Source organism: Cryptomeria japonica, chromosome 3, assembly GCF_030272615.1.
Source record: "Cryptomeria japonica chromosome 3, Sugi_1.0, whole genome shotgun sequence".
NCBI classification, from domain to species: domain Eukaryota; kingdom Viridiplantae; phylum Streptophyta; class Pinopsida; order Cupressales; family Cupressaceae; genus Cryptomeria; species Cryptomeria japonica.
The window spans coordinates 704,380,457-704,399,152 of record NC_081407.1 but is presented as its reverse complement, the minus strand read 5'-3'; the positions used below and the strand labels follow the sequence as shown (position 1 = coordinate 704,399,152).

General features: G+C 35.0%; 1 protein-coding gene across 1 annotated transcript; it reads left to right on the top strand.

The window, feature by feature from the left end:
* Window positions 1–1,857: 1,857 nt before the first annotated feature.
* Window positions 1,858–16,531, top strand: LOC131054203 (putative 12-oxophytodienoate reductase 11). The gene is made up of 5 exons (XM_057988665.1): window positions 1,858–1,998; window positions 14,933–15,012; window positions 15,116–15,387; window positions 15,473–15,652; window positions 15,739–16,531. The coding sequence occupies exons 1-5, from the start codon at window positions 1,858–1,860 to the stop codon at window positions 16,323–16,325; spliced, it is 1,260 nt and encodes a 419-aa protein (XP_057844648.1). The 3' UTR covers window positions 16,326–16,531.
* The last annotated feature ends 2,165 nt before the right edge of the window (window positions 16,532–18,696 follow it).

The following is an 18,696-nucleotide window of genomic DNA, read 5'->3' as shown; positions in this document are numbered from 1 at the left end:
AATAATTTATTTTTTAATAATTATTAATTATTGATTAGTTAATTATTATTGTTAAAAAATGTTTAGAAAATTTTAAATTGCACTATTGTTTAAAATATATTACTAGTAAATATCAATTATTAATAATTTATTATTTATAAATTTATTTTTAAAATTAAAATTAAAAATTTAATTATTATTAATAATATTAATTATTAATGGGGATAACCCAACAACATAACTGTTAGTTGTGAGCCTCCTAGATGGGAAGCCTTGGGTTCAAGTTTTCTCGAGGCCCATGTGTCCCACACACATGCAATTGAGAGATAAGGTGATAAGGTGATGTCTGGGCATGGAAGATAGGAAATGCAGGGATGAGGCCTCTAAAAAATGTGGTCTCATTGGTTCATAGCTCCAATCAAAAGCGATTTGACTTTGACCCATTACAAAGCAAATTTAATAATAATAATAATAATAATAATAATAATAATAATAATAATAATTATTATTATTATTAATTTATTATTTATAATCTTTAAAATCTAAAAAAAAAAAACTAGAAGTAATAATCTTTACATTCAAAATAATTTATTCATCAATATTAAATTTAAATAAACAATTATAAGTAATTGTTTTCAATGAACATTTAATAATTTTAATTAAAATTGTTATATTAAATTGGTTTTCACTAATAATTTCTTAATGATATATTATTTCTAGTTAAAATTTTTATTTTAAATATTTTCATTACTTATTATTGTTAGATTCTTCGGAAAAAAATGATTCTTACTAAATATATCAATATTGATAATTTTATTTTCAAATTCAAATTAAAAAAATATTTCTACTAATATCAACTATTAATAATTTATTTTTAATAATTATTAAAATCTTAATCAGGAAAACTCAAATAATTATTTATAATTTTTGGTTAATTTGGAAAAAAAATTACATGCAGGTAGCTTTCGATTCCACACCACCAATTTATTGGTTTGGAGGATCAATATGCAACTGCCAAGTGTCCATAATGAACACGACATTGATGATATTTTATTTAAGGGTAGTTAATTATGTATTTTTTAAAAATAATAAAAGAAAATATGATAAAGTAGAAGTATAGTCGTGTTACAGAAAACATAAGTTATGATCATGTATTATGAGCGATTAATGATATTTTAAGATCTTAATTTAGGAGTCTTTAAATTAATTAGACTTCTAATTTTGTACGGTAAAAGCATGGAGGTGTGTCTATTTTTAGAGGATGTAGAGGAAAGGACCCAGTAGTTGTGCACCCTAACTTCACGCTTCTCAAATTTCTACTCGGAAATTTCAAATCACTCTGATTTTTTTACAGAAGCTTACTTGGCAAGTCCCCTGCTTGTAACTAAGGTTTCAGGGCCACATCACCAAATATGATGCCACATCAGCATGCTTTTTGCCAAGGTGTCCAAAACAACCCCCCCAAAAAGTGAGACCAATAGGCGTGCAAAAGAGACCCCAATAGTTGTGCAGCTGATATGGCATCACCTGATTGGTTACTTTTTACAATATTAGTACATTTCTTAACAACTATTGGTACATTTCCTAACAACTGTTGGTACATTTCCTAACAAAAATTGATATTTTTTGTTTCAAACAATAGGTTTTATTTGTTCAATTTTTGGAACAAAAGATATCAACAACCCTCACAACAATTGGTACATGCCCAACTACTAGGTCCTTTCCCCTAATATTTATAAAGGTACGATTTAATTAGTTTGAATGAATAAGAGTTATTTTGTGTTTGTGTGTGTACAGTTTCTAGTTTGCTGTAGCTGTAACTATTCATTTGTCCGATTTTTCAAATCTACAGTGGAAGATTGTTAAAGAAAAAAGAATATGAAGAGCCCGATGATTGGAACATTCTTACATTGTTGCAAATCTCAACAAGTATCTGACGGTGATGGAGATACATTTGCTGATCATTACAGTCTTGCCGAGTCAGAATTTTTTAAGACATCTGGCATGGAAGATTTCAAGGTAAGTTGAGAAATATCTTCATTATTGATAACCTTGATAGAAAACTTCTAAATGAAGAAGATAATCACACTTCATTACCGACAAGTTCATGTTATGTTTGCAATATGGACAACGGGAGAGAGAGGGATAGATAAGGATAGAAAGAGGGAGAGATGGAGGGGGAAGAGCGAGGGAGAGAGGAGGTAAGGAGATAGAGTTATGAGTTATAGATAGAGAGGAGGATGGAGAATGAGACGGATATAATTTTATAATATAGTTGTATGTTGTGGTACCTCAATAATTTAATAATATCTTAATATAGAAGGGAACACATTCAAACAGTCTACAAAATTGGAGGAGCAAGTTACCTATTCATCCATAAACATAATTGGATATATATAGACGAGGTTGACTGTTTGAGACAATTTAAAAATCTCTTATTATGCATTTTCAAAACTTGTAGCATTGAAACATCTACAAACACTATGACTTTGAAAAAATGAAATAGAATTATAACTGCATTGCATATACATCTATGAACACCATAAATTTTAAAATAAAAAATATTAATCATTGTGCCAAATGTGAACAAAGAAATAGAATAAATGAACAAAATAAGAAAAAAGACACAACAGTAGGAGGTAAATGAAGGGAGAGAGGAAGAATTAATGCAATATCCAATAAGTGAAAACATCCTCTTCTACAAGTTTAGGGATTCAAAAGAATTATGATAGTTCTTTTTTTATGACATTGTGTTGTGTTGGGTTCATTAGGTGTTGAATATCATGAAATTTAAATAAATGTTTGGCCTTGTAAGTTGAATTAAATTTTCCATTACAATTTATTATTTTGAACATAATATGACATAATCCAAGTTCCTTTGTACAAGATTTATATAGTTTTCCTATATGAGAGTCTTTACCTTAAAGGCAGAGAATATATGTATTGGGCTATTTGGGTCAATAAAAATAGTGTAATTGTTTAATGTTTTGGTGTAGTTAAGATCTAAAAATATTATTGATTATTTAATGTTCATTGTAACTGTACAATTTAAATGGGTCTAAAAGAAACTTTGACTATAATCAATATCCAACATATATGTATACATGGCATGACATATATAATTTTATTTTGTTAATTGGTGTCAATTGTAGTCTCATGCTATTCACCAATTATTTTTTCCCCCAACTAATAATAAGTTTTTGATTAAGATAAACAAGTTTTATAGGGACCCGAAACCCAAAATCATCCACAAAATAAACATAGTTAACCAGAAACTAACCAACTTCTAAACAACAACAAAAATAGGGGACGCATCCCAACAAGTCTAACCACAGAAAACACAACAGAAACAAGAAAAACTAGCAAAAAAAAAACCAAGAGCTTTCAAAAGCTCAGTATTCTTCTAGATTGCTCTGTTATTGATATCCTGGAGTTCTTCAATGATGAACCTCGAACTATCTCTTTCCTATTTCTTGCTCCTGGTCCTAGTAGAGGGCCCTGTAGATGCCTGCATATCCTAAATTCTCATGTCCCGATTAGTGTCTAAGGAAAATTTAGTTCTGTTCATGTGAGCTTTTTGCAATGCGATTTTCTCGTTGACTCTTTTGAGGCCTTTAGCACTGTTATACATTGCCTCCTTACTAACTTCCCCCAAACCCTTAAGGTTACTCTTTAAATCCTAGATTTCATTCTCTAACCTTTCAATCCTAGCCTCATGTTCTGTCTTCATGACCTTAATGTCTTCCATGATTTTTTGGGGCACCATCAGGAGTTTGTCAGTTTTACCAAGTGTTGGATCCTCATTGATCCCTTGTTTCAGGGAAATAATTTCACCAAAAACCCATAAGAAATATTTCTCCTAGTTAGCCAACGAGTTGCCCAAGAGCTTGTCAATATTCATTTCATCATATTTGATCTCATTGGGGTCCACGTTAAGGGGAATATCAAGTCTAATTTCATTTTCCCCTTTTCCTCGAATCTCCACCTTTTTTCCAATTTTCTGCTTTTTAGGATTTTTTGGGCCCAAATTTTTGGGATGAGACACAGGGGATTTCAAATTTTTCGCTGCCCATCTAGATGGATTTTTCATACTACTATTTGCGCTAAGTGTGGGCTTCTGCAGGGGACCCTCATCTTCTGTGGGCTTATATTCAGAATCATTTGAAACCTGGATGTCATTCTAGTCCATAGAAACTCCACCCTCCACCTCGCCAAACTTCGTATCTCTTGGCTATCTAAGGATTTAGGTTTTTCATAGCTGGGGAGGGTTCAACCTCATGAGCCTTAGCGAACTCCATAACCAAGAGGATTAATCCCTCATGAAAAACCAAGTTTTCATTATTCTCAAGATGCTTATGGATGGAATTATCAAGAGATGACAACAAATAAAATGGAATTGAAATTCTTTTATCATGCCTAAAATGGTTCAGGATAGTAAAATGATAGGAAAATATACTAGCAAATCAACCATCGAGGGTTATGTACCTCATGATAAATTCCGCCATATTTGCCTAGAGCTTCATAAGGTCCTTTCGATTGTAGCCTCCATCCAAGTTCTTCTTGACTCTGCTTCGTTCACTCTTTTTATCATAGAAAATTTAAAGGGCTTCTTCTAAATTTTTCCTCTCCCTATAGAATTTTTTACCCTCCATGCTAAGCCCAAAAATCTCAGTGATGAAGGGTTCATGAATATCGAACTCTACCCCATACACACTTAGAACTCCATTATTCCAATTTCTCACAAACAAATCCGTTAGCTAGTGGTTCTAACCATGGATTTTCCTGATAAATGGTGCCATACTTCCGTCCATGACTTCTCTTCAGACCTCTTCATTTTTCTCCCAAAGCTCGCACGAACATGGCTCCAATCTGTTCTTGTCTCCCCCCATAAGATTGTTGCCTTTGTAAATTTTACCAGTAACACTAAAACCAGGCTTCAAGCAGACGAAAACAAACCAGACCCACAAGAAAAATCTGGAAGGTCACTGCCACAAATCTCTATGGATATCTTTACACATGTGAAAAGTTGTCATAATTAATGCTCAATCAGAGAGAGATTTACGACATCCTCCCTCGTCAGTTCACACAACTGAATTGGAAAGGAATCTCCTTCCCACCACCACTTTTCATCATCTCTAGATGCATCGAGATTCCCTACGTGGTTTGCAGGCTTGTTGCCCTCTCTGAAAACGTGCAAAATTTGAATTGCCTCAAATTTGGCAATCATATCGAAACACTCTTGCATTAAATGATTAATCATCCAGCTGGGGATAGTCTTTTTAGTTAAATAGTTAATTATATTTAGTGAATCACTTTCCAGTCAGATTTTATTGAAACCACCACGGATAGACATTTTTAATGCAATGTAGGCGACATTTGCCTCAGCAAAATGGTTTTTTGAGTTCCCAGTGGGAGTGCCATTGCCGAGACAAGCCTACCATTGTAATCACGAGCAACTCCCCCACAACCTGTAGGCCTAGGATTTCCTTTGGTCGCTCCATCAACATTGATTTTGATCCATCCTCTAGGAGGAGCAATCCAAGCAATGTTGGGTCTGATGTGCTTTGTTTTAATAGTAGGTCTTGAAATATCTCAATCAATGTGCCATTTATTGATAATGCCCTAGTCCAAATTGGAGGGGATAATTATAGGATCAAGCTTATGGGAAGGGAAAGAAGTGATGAAATTCTTCTTAATAAAGGATTGAATACGTCGATCAACCACAATAGTTAGAGAATCTTTATCTCTAAAGATGCAATTATTCCTTTCCTTCCAAATACCCCATGCAATATGAGGAAGCATAAAATTCCATAAGACCATGAGAGATTGGTTCTCTGAGGGGCATGACCATTGAGACCAACAATCCATCAAGTTGAAGGTGAAATACCAAATAACAACCCAAAGATCAAAGAAGTGGCCCCAAATCTCCCAGATAAAAGAATAATTAATAAGAAAGTGAGCAACATCTTCAGTCGCTTCCTTACAAAGAAAATAACGGTTCTAGGAAAAGACATCCCTCTTCCACACATATTATCAATAGAGAGCACTTTATTCTTCATAAAAAATCCAAAAAAAAATGTTTACTTTAGAGATTAGGAATTTATTCTAGAGACAAGACCAAAAAGGGGCTAGAACAAAGGATCTGGATAGTAAAGCAAAATCTTGCGAGACAAAAAATCCTCCAAATGAAGAGCCCACCCAAACCAAGGAATCCTCAATAGGAAAGCAAGGAATGTGAACATTCAAGAGCCATTTCTAGAGAGGAAGGAGCAACGGATCAAAACTAGAGAATTCAATCCATCTACCATTCTGAATATAATCATAAACCCAATGGGCAATCTGATCTTTACACTTCTCCATCACAAGGACCGCCCAACTAAAGTCTTTTAAAGGATAGTCTCCAACCCACCAGTCTTCCCAAAATTGAATATTCCGACCATTACTAAGGGACCACATTGATCGTTTAGAGATTAGGGATCTGGTATTGAGAATGTTTGACCAAAGGCAAGAAGCATTTTTGGGCAGGCAAAAACCTTCAAGAATATCTTGAGGAGAATGGGCTGGATGAAGGTATTTCTTTTGGATGATTGAAGTTCATTCATTAGATTCCTTAAGCACTCTCCACAACTATTTAGCCAACAAAGCCACATTGAAGTCATGTATATGTCTGATGGCAAGACCACCAAGCTTCTTCGGAAGGCAGACTCGATCCCATGCCATAAGATGAAGGTAATTTTTTGATTCAACACCTGTCCATAAAAAAATCTTCTAGATTTTGTCCATTCGATCAACATACTTGGAAGGGATTTTAAAGACTCATAGCATAAACTGGGAGATTATGCAAAGAGGCTTTAATCAATTGGAACTTACCGGCTTGGCTCAACAAAGAACCCTTCCAACCCACAAGTTTGTATTTCTTTTGGATGAGACAAGTGTTGCTAAATCCTCCCCAACAAGGATACATAAGTCACCTTGAAAATTGACAAATCACATAATTTTTTTGGCATATTTGTGATTCAACCTAGAAAGTAGACAATGGAAATGGAAAATTTAAACAATAAATGAATGGTGAATGGCAAGGAGATGGCTACTTAGGAAGAGTCAAACATACCTATTAAATGGGTAACTAGATTAATGAGTTTTATTCATTGATCTTGGAAGTCAGTCATTCATATAGAAATGCTTTCCGCATGAAAACATTGTTTTAATTATATTTTTAAATTAAATATTAGAAACAATTATAAATACACAAATTACAAAATATTCTAACAATTAAAAATTTCTATCTTGAAAATTATTTTAAATCAATTTATATTTTTATAACAAATATTATAAAATAACATATATTTTGATTGCATAAAACAAGGAGAGGCCTGAAGCATTACATAACCGCCACACAGGTGCACAAAATGGGGGAATTCATAAGCAATGAGACCACCAAGACCACATAAACCAATAAAGGATAGATCCTTTTTTGAAAAAAGGCTAAGACCAAAACAACACAATGATAGAGGGAGCTTTTGAACAAAACAATGAAACAGTTGGAACATTGATCCATATCCCACAAAATTATATATAATAAAAAAAAGGGATTTAAGAAGGAACAATAGGTTTTGAAAGGCTTCCTGCAACCTATCACCTTGCTATTCTAAAAAAATGCTAAACAATATGCTCAAATAATGCACTAGCACAAAAAATCCTAAAAGGTTTTTAAAGACATCCCTAAAACGTTTACTAGTAGAAATCCTTGTAGACAATTATTAAAGAAAACCTCAACAGGTCCACTATCAGTAGCATCACTAAGGACCACGAGCCCAAACTATTGCCAGACTCGGTCGAAGTACAAGGGAATGACTATGTTACTATACCATCCCTCCAGTAGACGATTCCTCTGTATGCAAAATAACTGCCTGTGTATCCGTGCCCACATATACATCTCGAGGTAGGGTCTCCATATGATCATACTCACTGTCAATATATCCATACTTAATCTCCAGTCAAGTAGATCCTCGAATCGCCACTCATGGGTAAGTGGATTAGCAAATACCCTAGGATGCTCTAGAACTAAGTCTGTAGGGACTCCAACAGGCCTAGTGCATGTAATATGCTCGAACATCCATACCTGTAGTAGTGTGTAGGTCATCAGACTATACCCCTATCCAAACACATACTCTCCAAGGTCATGATAGAGATGTGCAAGCATGCTCCGACCCCAAGAGTATACTCTTTGATGTCTCTCCATGACCCTAATTGTGTAGGTGAGACCTCCATGCATGTGGGTGTTGTGCCCATTAGGGCACACAATTAATGCAATGGTAGCAATCATGAGCTGCCTCACCAATGGAACCTTGCTAGTAGGGTGTAGGAGCCAACTAACCATGATGCGGTCCCTCATCTCGTCGGGCATCAATCTCCCTACACAGTAGACCTACTCCGTCCTGTACTTAGTAGCGGAGTGACCGACTCAATATATGACAATCTCTTCCTGATGGGAAGGCACACAATACAATATAGATCCTCAAGAGTAGCCATCATCTCCCCCATAGGTGGGAGGAATGTCGAGGTATCTGCATCCCACCTCTCCATCAACACCATCAACATCCCAAAATTTCAAACTTGATGGAAGGCATAGTCATCACATACCACAAGCCTAAAACATGCAACAACTCTCTCTCCTCTGGGGTAAGCCTCAAAATCTAACCTCGAAGGCTCCAAAAGGTGTGACCAACACTGTGCTCATGAATGTATGGAAGAATCTGCAAATCGAAATATCAAATCATCAGTAATCCATCATCGATCGTAATCATCCAAACAAAGACATCATCAATCTATTCTATCAGTCTAATGCCTGATGCTTGATCCCATGTACCTTGAATAGGGACCAGGGCACCCTCATGGGACCAGGGTGCCCATGGAGAACCATGGTGCCCTAGGAGACCATGGTACCAGAATAGGGGGCACAAGAATGATCTTGCCGATGACATCATTCAAACATCAAATTGAGTGCAAAAATGAAAAGTTAAAAACAAGTTCATGACAAGTTAGCTCACCTCATCCAAGGGTCGGTCAACGAGTATGGACCGGTGCAGGATCTCGACCCGCGTAGGTCGATCTGGTCAGCGTCGAGGCATGATGGCGAATAAGTGGGCTCCTCTATAGTGAATAGTGCTAAAAAGTAAAAAGTGACAAATGAAGGTGTCACTTTCATATTTTTGAGGTATGCACTTTTTCATTTTTATGATTTTAAGTTATAAACCCTAATTTTTACACTTTTTCTTCAATATATCATATCTTGAGCTAAAGAGCTCCTAATTTTTGCACCGTCGGTGGCGTTGGAATCATGAATTCTCTCTCTCTCTCTCTCTCTCTCTCCGCATTGGTTCTATAAAGAGCTTGTATGAATAGCCAAGCCTTGTTGGGAACATGTTCTTCAGGGTTTTCATTTCAATTCGCTGTGGTAAATATGGCACCATGTTTCACCTCACTAATAAGCAAGCCGAAATAGGGGGGCGCATATAGCTACCCACGAATTTCATCACCTTCCTTAATAAGTATTAGGTGATTTTGTGATCTAACATATGGTTTTGTAGGGTGCGGGTCCTAACCGTGTACTGTAGATATCGCTGGGGGCTTCGTTCGACAACTTATGGATATATCTTTTTTTCAAATGATGTTTACTTTTTTTCTTTTGTACTTTAGCTTGCATATGCACGTAGTTTCATATGACTGCTAAAGTGGGGGCTAAATGTAGTGTTGTAAATTGTACACCCTTGATAGGTTGGTGCAATTTCACACTTAGTTTAACACTCACCTTAGTGTGTTTTGCATCTTGCATTTCTAATTTTTTTTAAGAATTTAATTAATTAATTTAATTAAATCTAAATCATATTTCACCTCTTCACATGTTATAATGTTGGGCTCTTTACCCTAAGCATGACCCTTTTCATCTTATTCCTTCAATAAATCATTTAATCATAAACCCTAATTATGTCTTATTTCGATCTTTAAGGCCTAATTTCACATATAAAAACATCTTGAAATTAGCTGTAACTTTGGGATTCACTCTAATATCATCATATCTAACAACCTCAAAAATTTGGTGAAAAGTTGGTCGGACCATGTTGAAAGTGCACATGGTCCTCGACTTTTTTCCCAATATTTCGGGAGCATAATCCTATGATATAATAATACTTAACCCCAAAATATTGGTAGGAAAATCAAATCCTAGGTTGGCCTAAAGACAAAATTAAGATCTAGGGTTTCATACTTAAGATCTCTCTTTCTTCATTTGAAGGGGTCCTCTTCTAAGAATCTAAGAGTAGGTTTTTGGAGCATAAAGAGCCTTCTTTGCAGCGAAAAGTAGATATTTGAAGTCTTCAAAAAAATTCAACATTCTTCCATCAACCATTCATCAAGCATCATTTCATCAATTAGGGGCTTTTGAAGATATAGAAAAGCAATAGGAGATCACCGATTGAAGATTGGCTTGTACCTCTCCCTTGGGGTTGGGTATGGTTTCATGTTGTTTTCATGCCTTTATATAATCTTCATTTTGATTCATATTCATGCTTTAGATCACTCTGCATCATGGATTTAGAGCATTTACTTGGTCAATTATAGGCAGTTAGAGTTTACTCTTTAGGGTTGCTCTAGATTGTTTGCTTTCATTTTATGATCTTGCAGACACATTTTTAGTATATCATCGGCTATTTGTTGTGGTGGAAATCACCAAAATAGGGATTTGACTAAGGCAAAACCCCATATATCCACCAAAAACCCTCTTTTTCAGCTACACATACAAGTTTGGATCTGAGCATCATTGGAAGTTTCAAGACCGACATAGTGCATTGAGACTGTCCCGCGATGTAGAACTCATTAGAAATCCCTAGGACAGGAGCGTGACGCCCTGGTCTTGCTTGTTTTCAACAGGATTTGACAGTGCAGCAGGTTGCAGAGTCCAGAATTTAGTCTCTCAGGTGCAGCTTCAGATATGCAGAATCAGGACAGTGGCGTGACACCTTGGTCCCAATCATTTTGGCTTTGATTTCAGACATAGGTGCACCTCTGATTTTGCCTCCTAATCTGTACTTTTCAGCAGTTTATCAATTGTTTTCTGTTTTGCATTTCTAGATTAGGTTGTGTTTGCTTACTTGCACTTTAGGTTAAATTGCATTTTGTATCATTACTCTCTCTTATTTACCGCAAAGGAATAGAAACCCTAAGAGGTAATGCACGTCTCTCTCTTTCCCATAACAAGTAGTCAAAGTGTGTTACCTCTCCAGGCTCTTTCGTATTCCATTAGTGTATATGAGAGTGGGATTAGGGTTTCCATACTTAGTCTCACTTTTCCCCTTACACAACACTGAAGTCAACAAGTAATGTTTAGTAGGAGAGGATTTGGCTTAGGCTCAATATCAAAATTGACTTTGGAACTAGAGGGTCGAATCTAATATAAATTAGATTTAAATTCATGCTTACAAATTCAACTCAAAATAAAAATAAAAAAACTACAAAATCAACACTTTTAAATTGTGTGAAAGTTAAGTTAACTTATTTTACCAACTCAACTATAAAAATAAAGCAGCAATCATTACATTTAAAACAACCACAATTAAAATCAAGACGACACAATCACCCTTACAGTTCTATAATGATAAACTTGAATACTCTATACTTAATTATTGTTTATATCGTATGATGTCACATATTTAGAATTATAAGAATTGTAAACATGCAATTAAACGTGTTGTAATATACTAATTTAAACTTACTTTACTGGATCAATCTTTTTCTCATTTAGAGCGACAAAAACAAATATTAGGTGAAGGAAAGCTGGCAAAAGTGAAAGAGAGAAACTATGCATCCATTTTGGTCAATAAATTGAAGTTTCATTTTCAGCACTACTACCTATTGCAAATAAGAATTCAGAGATGGCCAAGAAAAAATAATGGTGTGTACATAATACAGTAAACAAAAATGATTATAAAATACGAAAGTAACCAGTGCTTTAATGGAGAAGAAAATGATTGAAATAGGATTTACTATGTAACGGGAAACAACAACATCTATTTGGTCTTTCTTAAAAGCTCTTTACAGAACATAATAATCTTAAGAGAAAATAGCCCTTTTATAATGGGTATGTCCTGGAAAGTATCCCATGGATATCAGCAAACCTCCAACCATGCTAGTATACCAAAGGTCTGGTAATATAGATTTTTGGCTTAATGGGTTGTGTTGAATGTTTAAATACCAATTGCCCACAACAGCAATACTAAAAATAACTATTTTGTTGTCTTTTGCAGCTTGAGGAAACATTTTAGAATTAAGAAGGAAAGGCTACTTTTGATGTGATGTGTAATATTTAAGATCATTAAACCCAGTAGTTCTGATTGCAATACCTGGTGGTAGACAATAGTCTGTCATGATGAGTACATGACTCTAACTAACATTGTCTGATATAAGTCACATATAGAACTTGTGCTTTGTCATATAGCCAATTGCAAGACTTTTGCTAAGTTTACATGGCTATCTTCTCTCTTTCTTTATTTGCTTTCTAGGGTATTTAATTATTTTGTGCATGAGCTACAGGTGGAATGCCTATATTTTGATTGAACTCAAAACATTTTATTTATTTTTTGTTATTTTTATGCATTTTTCTTAAAATTTTAGCCAAAAATATAGGATTTTTACCTTTACTTCTGATTGGTATCAGTTTCAAATCATATTTTGGGTATTGAACTCCTTACTTTCCAATTTATTCACATCTAAAGTTGCATCTACATTCTGACAGTGGAAAGAGGCATAAAACAAAGCTACAACTTCTGATTTATTTATTTATTTGCTTGTTTGAAATAGTTACATTAGAGCATTTCTTTTTATTCAACATTTATTTTTTCACAAAACTGTGAAAGTTACATTTTACAATTGATTCAAACCCTAACCTATTAATCATGCACCCTGTCCATCCAGTGAACACCGTAATTCCCATCTCAACAATCCATTCATTGAAGATGGAAATACCCATCTGAATATGAAAAACAAAAGACCCATCTGAAAAAAGCCATAGCCTTACATAGAATACAAACACAAATGCAGAACACAACACCATTAGATTGTGTGACACTTACCTTTGGAAAACAATAGAGGAAAACTGCTTTCTTTGGAGAGGCAACACTAACTCAAATGGAAGCAAAATGTAGAACAATCTTCATAAGTGTACGTATTAAATCTTTGAGAATGTAGCAAAATAAATTTTCATAAATGTAGCAAAGATAGACAAATATATGTCAGTTGCATTTTTAACTATATTTGTATTTTGCTCTCTTCAATTTTCCTTGTAGCTCAATTGATTTTTTTCAAAAATTTTCTTAAAAATCTAAGAATTTTATCATTTACCAATCATAGAATACATAAAATAAAAAGAAAAATATTTTAAAAATCATTTTAATAAAAAATTAACATCATACTATAGTTTTTTTCATAATTCTTGTCTCAAAAAAATTGCAATGAATAAATTGATTGCAATTGTCACTAGCAGTGAAAAAACATTAGTGAGGGACTAATAAAAATTGACACGTTTAGGAAAATATTCGTTAAACTAAACATCATTAATCTTTGTTAAAACCTTGATTGTTGGAATTTGCAGTATATACTTGATCCCATTTTAAAAAAAATAGAATTGTTTGAATCTTTCTTGGTATCCCATTGTTACAGAGAAGTTAATAAAATTGCGGATTATTTGGCAAATTTAGCCATTGATAGCAATTCTAATCAGCAAGAGGTGAGTTTTGAGGAAATTCCTTCTAAGGTATGGGAAGGTTTGCAACAATAGTTATATGATTTTCTTGAGTAATGTTGATGTAAAATTTTATGATGATAATTATTCTCTCTTTCCTCTTTCATTTCAAGTGTTCATGTTAGTTGTCTAGAGGAGAGTTCGAGCTCATGGTATTTGATACAATAGTGTTTTTCCAAAGGTTTTTTGATACTTTCTTTTTTGGCAGGGAGGTTTTTGGCTCATGGGATTTGGCACAAGGCTTTGGAAAATTTTGTCTTCTTCCATTAGTAGCAGCGGTGGAGTCTACATTTGAAAATTATCCGATGGATTTCTTTTTTTTTTTGGCAAATTGTCATATGGGTTCTATGCAAAACTGATATTATATGTGTTGTGACCGCATTTTGTATGTGGTTTTGCACGGGGTGCATAAACTGATCTGTCAGATACTATAGGTTTATTTTATGAGGTTTTCTTCCTAGGGTTCTTTCCTCTCCGGTATGCTCTTTGAATCCTGTGTAAAAAATAAAAAATATTAATAAAAAAGTTTAGTGGAATAATCCACTTTTATTAAAAAAAAAAAAATATTACCAAACCCTACGAGTTATCTCCAACTGTTCTGCAATGGATGAGATGACTTTAATTCCTTATCCAATTGTCTGCGCCGTCGATGCCCAAAATCAACCGGTCCATTTGAGATAAAGAGCGTGTTCGACAAATAAAATAAAATAAAACAACTTTCAAATTTAAATAGATCGTGTATCCTTCTAAATTTAACTGTGTAAATTTTTTCCTAGCAAAAATTGAAATGTCTACTCTATCAAAAATCAATGGGCGATGGCGACATAGGTGTTTCCCCTACTTAATTCCTGTAACGATCAAACGTGGAGGGCGTTGATTGTGGTGCATATTTGACCATAATTTTCCAACTTGAATTGAAAATTTGTAATGGCGAATTGAACTGAAATGGGAAAGGACGTCAAATGACCACATACATACAATCTCCTCCTGTATTTCCACAACCATGTCGACTCTTACATTCTCTGCCAACGTAGGAACTGACGTTTGCTTGCCTAGCCTTTACTTATCATACTACACCACGCCTGGACACTTTAAATACTATATAATTTCAATACCTTCTCGCTCAATTTGGCACTCTTTTCTTTCCCTGCATTTTAGCCCACCACGTCTCAAACTAAGCCCAACTCAGCGCCACTTTTAACGCCCTACCAAGCGGGTTCTTACGATTTGGCTCACAGGTATCTCTCACACGCACTTTTAGTTTAACCAACAAAAATTCTTTCTCTCTTTCTTTTTTTTTTTCGTTTCCCTAACAAAGCCCCCTTTTATTTCCTTTCCCAGAGTGGTTTTGGCTCCTCTGACAAGGCAAAGATCCTACAACAACATTCCTCAACCGCATGCAATTTTGTACTACTCTCAGCGAACAACCCCCGGCGGCTTGTTGATCGCAGAGGCAACAGGGGTTTCTGTTACTGCTCAGGGTTGGGTGGATACGCCTGGAATATGGACACAGGAGCAGGTTGAAGCTTGGAAGCCCATTGTGAAGGCTGTTCATGACAAAGGGGGCATTTTCTTCTGTCAAATCTGGCACTGTGGAAGATATTCTCATGTGGGTCAGTATGGAAATGGAAATGCTTTCTCCTGTTTTTTTCAATTTGGTTGTCTGTTATTATATTTACTGGGTGCATTACAATGCAGATTATCAGCCTAATGGCCAATCTCCAGTCTCGTCTACAAGCAAACCAATATCTGGAAAGATCGGTTTACCGAATCGGAAGGATGTGGCAGATTTCTCTCCTCCTAGGCCTTTGAAAACAGAGGAAATTCCCAATATTGTTGCAGATTTTCGAAAAGCTGCCAGAAATGCTATTGATGCAGGTATGTTTTTATTTTTATCTGTGGTTGTGCTGATTTGAAGAAGAGAGTGTTCCTTGTGTTGCTAAAATTAGTAATGTTTTGAACAGGGTTTGACGGTGTTGAAATCCATGGGGCTCATGGGTACCTTGTCGACCAATTCATGAAAGACAGCGTGAACGATCGAACCGATCGCTATGGAGGAACATTGGAGAATCGTTGCAGATTTGCACTTGAAGTTGTGGAAGCAGTGGTGGATGAAATTGGAGCAGAGCATGTGGGAATTCGGCTTTCTCCCTTTTCAGCTCATTATGATGCCCATGGCTCAAATCCGGAGGCGTTGGGACTTTACATGGCAGAGGCTCTGAATAAATACAACATATTATATGCGCATTTAATTGAGCCCAGGATTGTAAATTCGGATAGGACGATAGTCAGTGAAAAGAGCCTTATTCCCATCAGAAAAGCATTCAAGGGGACATTTTTGGCTGCAGGGGGTTATGATCGGGATGATGGGAACAAAGCTATTTCCAGTGGCAAAGCAGACTTAGTGGTTTATGGGCGACTGTTTTTGGCAAATCCAGATCTTCCAAAACGATTTGAGTGGAATGCGCCTCTCGATAAATACCACAGGGAAACATTTTTTACGTCCGATCCTGTTGTTGGATACACAGATTATCCATTCCTCGAATCTTGAAAATGGCTTTTTTTTCTGGTTAGACAATTAAGGTTTACTTTTTGGGTGGTCCCATCAAATTTTTTAGTTATTTTATGTTGGCTGTTGGGAGCTTCTTGTTCTAAAAGTACTGTGACTGTGGAAGTTGTATGGGCATGCAATGCTTTATATGCATTTGCAGAATATATTGTAAACCCTCGATGACTTAATAATATAATTGCTAGCAATTGTACTTTGGTGTGCAATGGGTAAGCTGAATACAAGATGGGGAAATAAAAGAATAACAATAAAAACATTATATGGTATAGTATAGGTCCTTTGAATCAATGAAACAAGATTGCGATGTTAGAATTTTTAGTATATATAAAAATGAAAATATGATCAAATGAAAAAGTAAATTGGAAAAATGGAATACTTTTTTTAACAAGTTAAACCATTTCAATGATTCGTCGTATCGAGTTAATTGTTTAATGAGCAAAATTAAGTAGAATCAATTAAAAGAAGATTGAGATGTTAGAATTTGTAGTATAGATACACATGAAAAATATGATAAATGGTTAGTATTGTTCATCTATGAAATAGTAGTGGGTAAAAGGAAAAGTGTTAATTGAGATAGTGACATATTGCAAGATGTTTTTTTTTAAATAAGTTGAACACGTTTTATAATTTACCATTGTGAGACAACAACATCAAGTCTTTAACCATGTAGAGATCATACATTTTTCAGCAACATCAAGTGTTTGAAATAAATGATAGGTAGATTGATATGTTAGGCCCAAACCATTCTTTTAAAGATTTCACACGCTGTTACAAAACACAATAAATTTGTCAAATAGAGTTTTATAAAGCATAGTCCATATAAGGACAAACACTACTGGTTTGAACAAATGTAGGTACATGTTTTGTTTTAGTATAGGGACTTCTTTTTAACAATTTTGTAAATGATCCACTTATAAGAAATTTAGATGAAATAAGAAAAAGGAAAATGAAATTTGGAATGGAATGAAAACATCATTTTATTCTCTAATTTTAAAAATTCATATAAGATTGTTGTTTGGTTCAAAAGCATGGGAAACTAAGAAGATTCAATGTGATAAGGGGTTGAAGAGGAAAAACCTGGATTTGTTGTAGTTATGTTTGATTTGTTGAAGAGTTTGCATTTGATAACATTGTCAGTCATTCCTCTTCTTGTTTTCGCCGAGCAACATATGGGCTTTGTTCTATATGCGAATATCTTTGGAACATGAATAGAGGGTGTATGCGAAGACTTGTAAGGTCACAGACCCTTGAAATTGTTGTGAATGTCAACCCTTGGTGATTAGTATTGCTAATGTCGATTGTTGCTCTTTGAAGTGTGAGGCCTTGTGATTTGTGAATTGTTAATGCCCATGCCATTTTTAGTGGTATTTGATGGCGAATACCACAACTTATTGGAATAAGAGGGATATTTTTTGGGTTGTTTTGGTCCCAAACTGGGCCAATGTAATTTTTGAATTGAACAACAACAAATAAGGGAAGTTCAGGTGGTCTTTCACCACCATTATATACAATTTCTTTGACTTGTCCAAGTGCACCATTGACAAGTCATGTTTCCACGCACAAGTTTGCGGATAACATAAATTCTTGGCCAATACATAAGAGGATCTTAGATTCAAGTTGTTCCTCATTTGGATTTGAGCATGTGAATCCCCTGAGTTGTTTTGCAGTAGATAGGGCAATAGGTTTTGCCATAGACAACAACATGTGTTTGTTATGTAATGATACCATTTCATTTGTTGCAAATAGGTGTGTGGATGATAAGAATATAGATTGCTTTGTAGAGGAAAGCGTTGAATTTGACCAAGACATTAAAAGTTGCTAGTCTGCAATAGTAGGTTCTGCATTTTGTAAATTGGAGAGAAGTGCACGAAAGGCAATCTGGGCAGGTTGCTCTCCAATTTGATGAAATATTTTTTTTCCATGTTATAATTGTTATGAAGCTACGCCATAATGTCCCTCCATATGAAGTTGAAGCATACATAGGAATGTCCTTGACAGGTGGTAGTTGGCCTAAGTCACCAAAGAGAATGATTGAGCGTCCTCCAAATTGGAGTTGCGTATGGGCAGGGAATGCCTCATGTAACCTAATATCAATGCATTGCATCAACTTTGGACTAGATGAAGCTCAGTTCATCAATTATAATGTAATGAATGAAGTACATGCTTTATTGGAAGCTTGCCAATGTTTGTCCTTGTAGAGGGACCATTTCTTTGATTGGAATTCGGAGTGCTGAATGAATTGTTGATGCCTATATGTTGAATGCCGCAACTTCTATTGGTGCAAGGAGAAATAATGGTGATTGTCCATTTGGTACTAATCTTGTGAGTGTTGACTATATGCTTGTTATGAGAT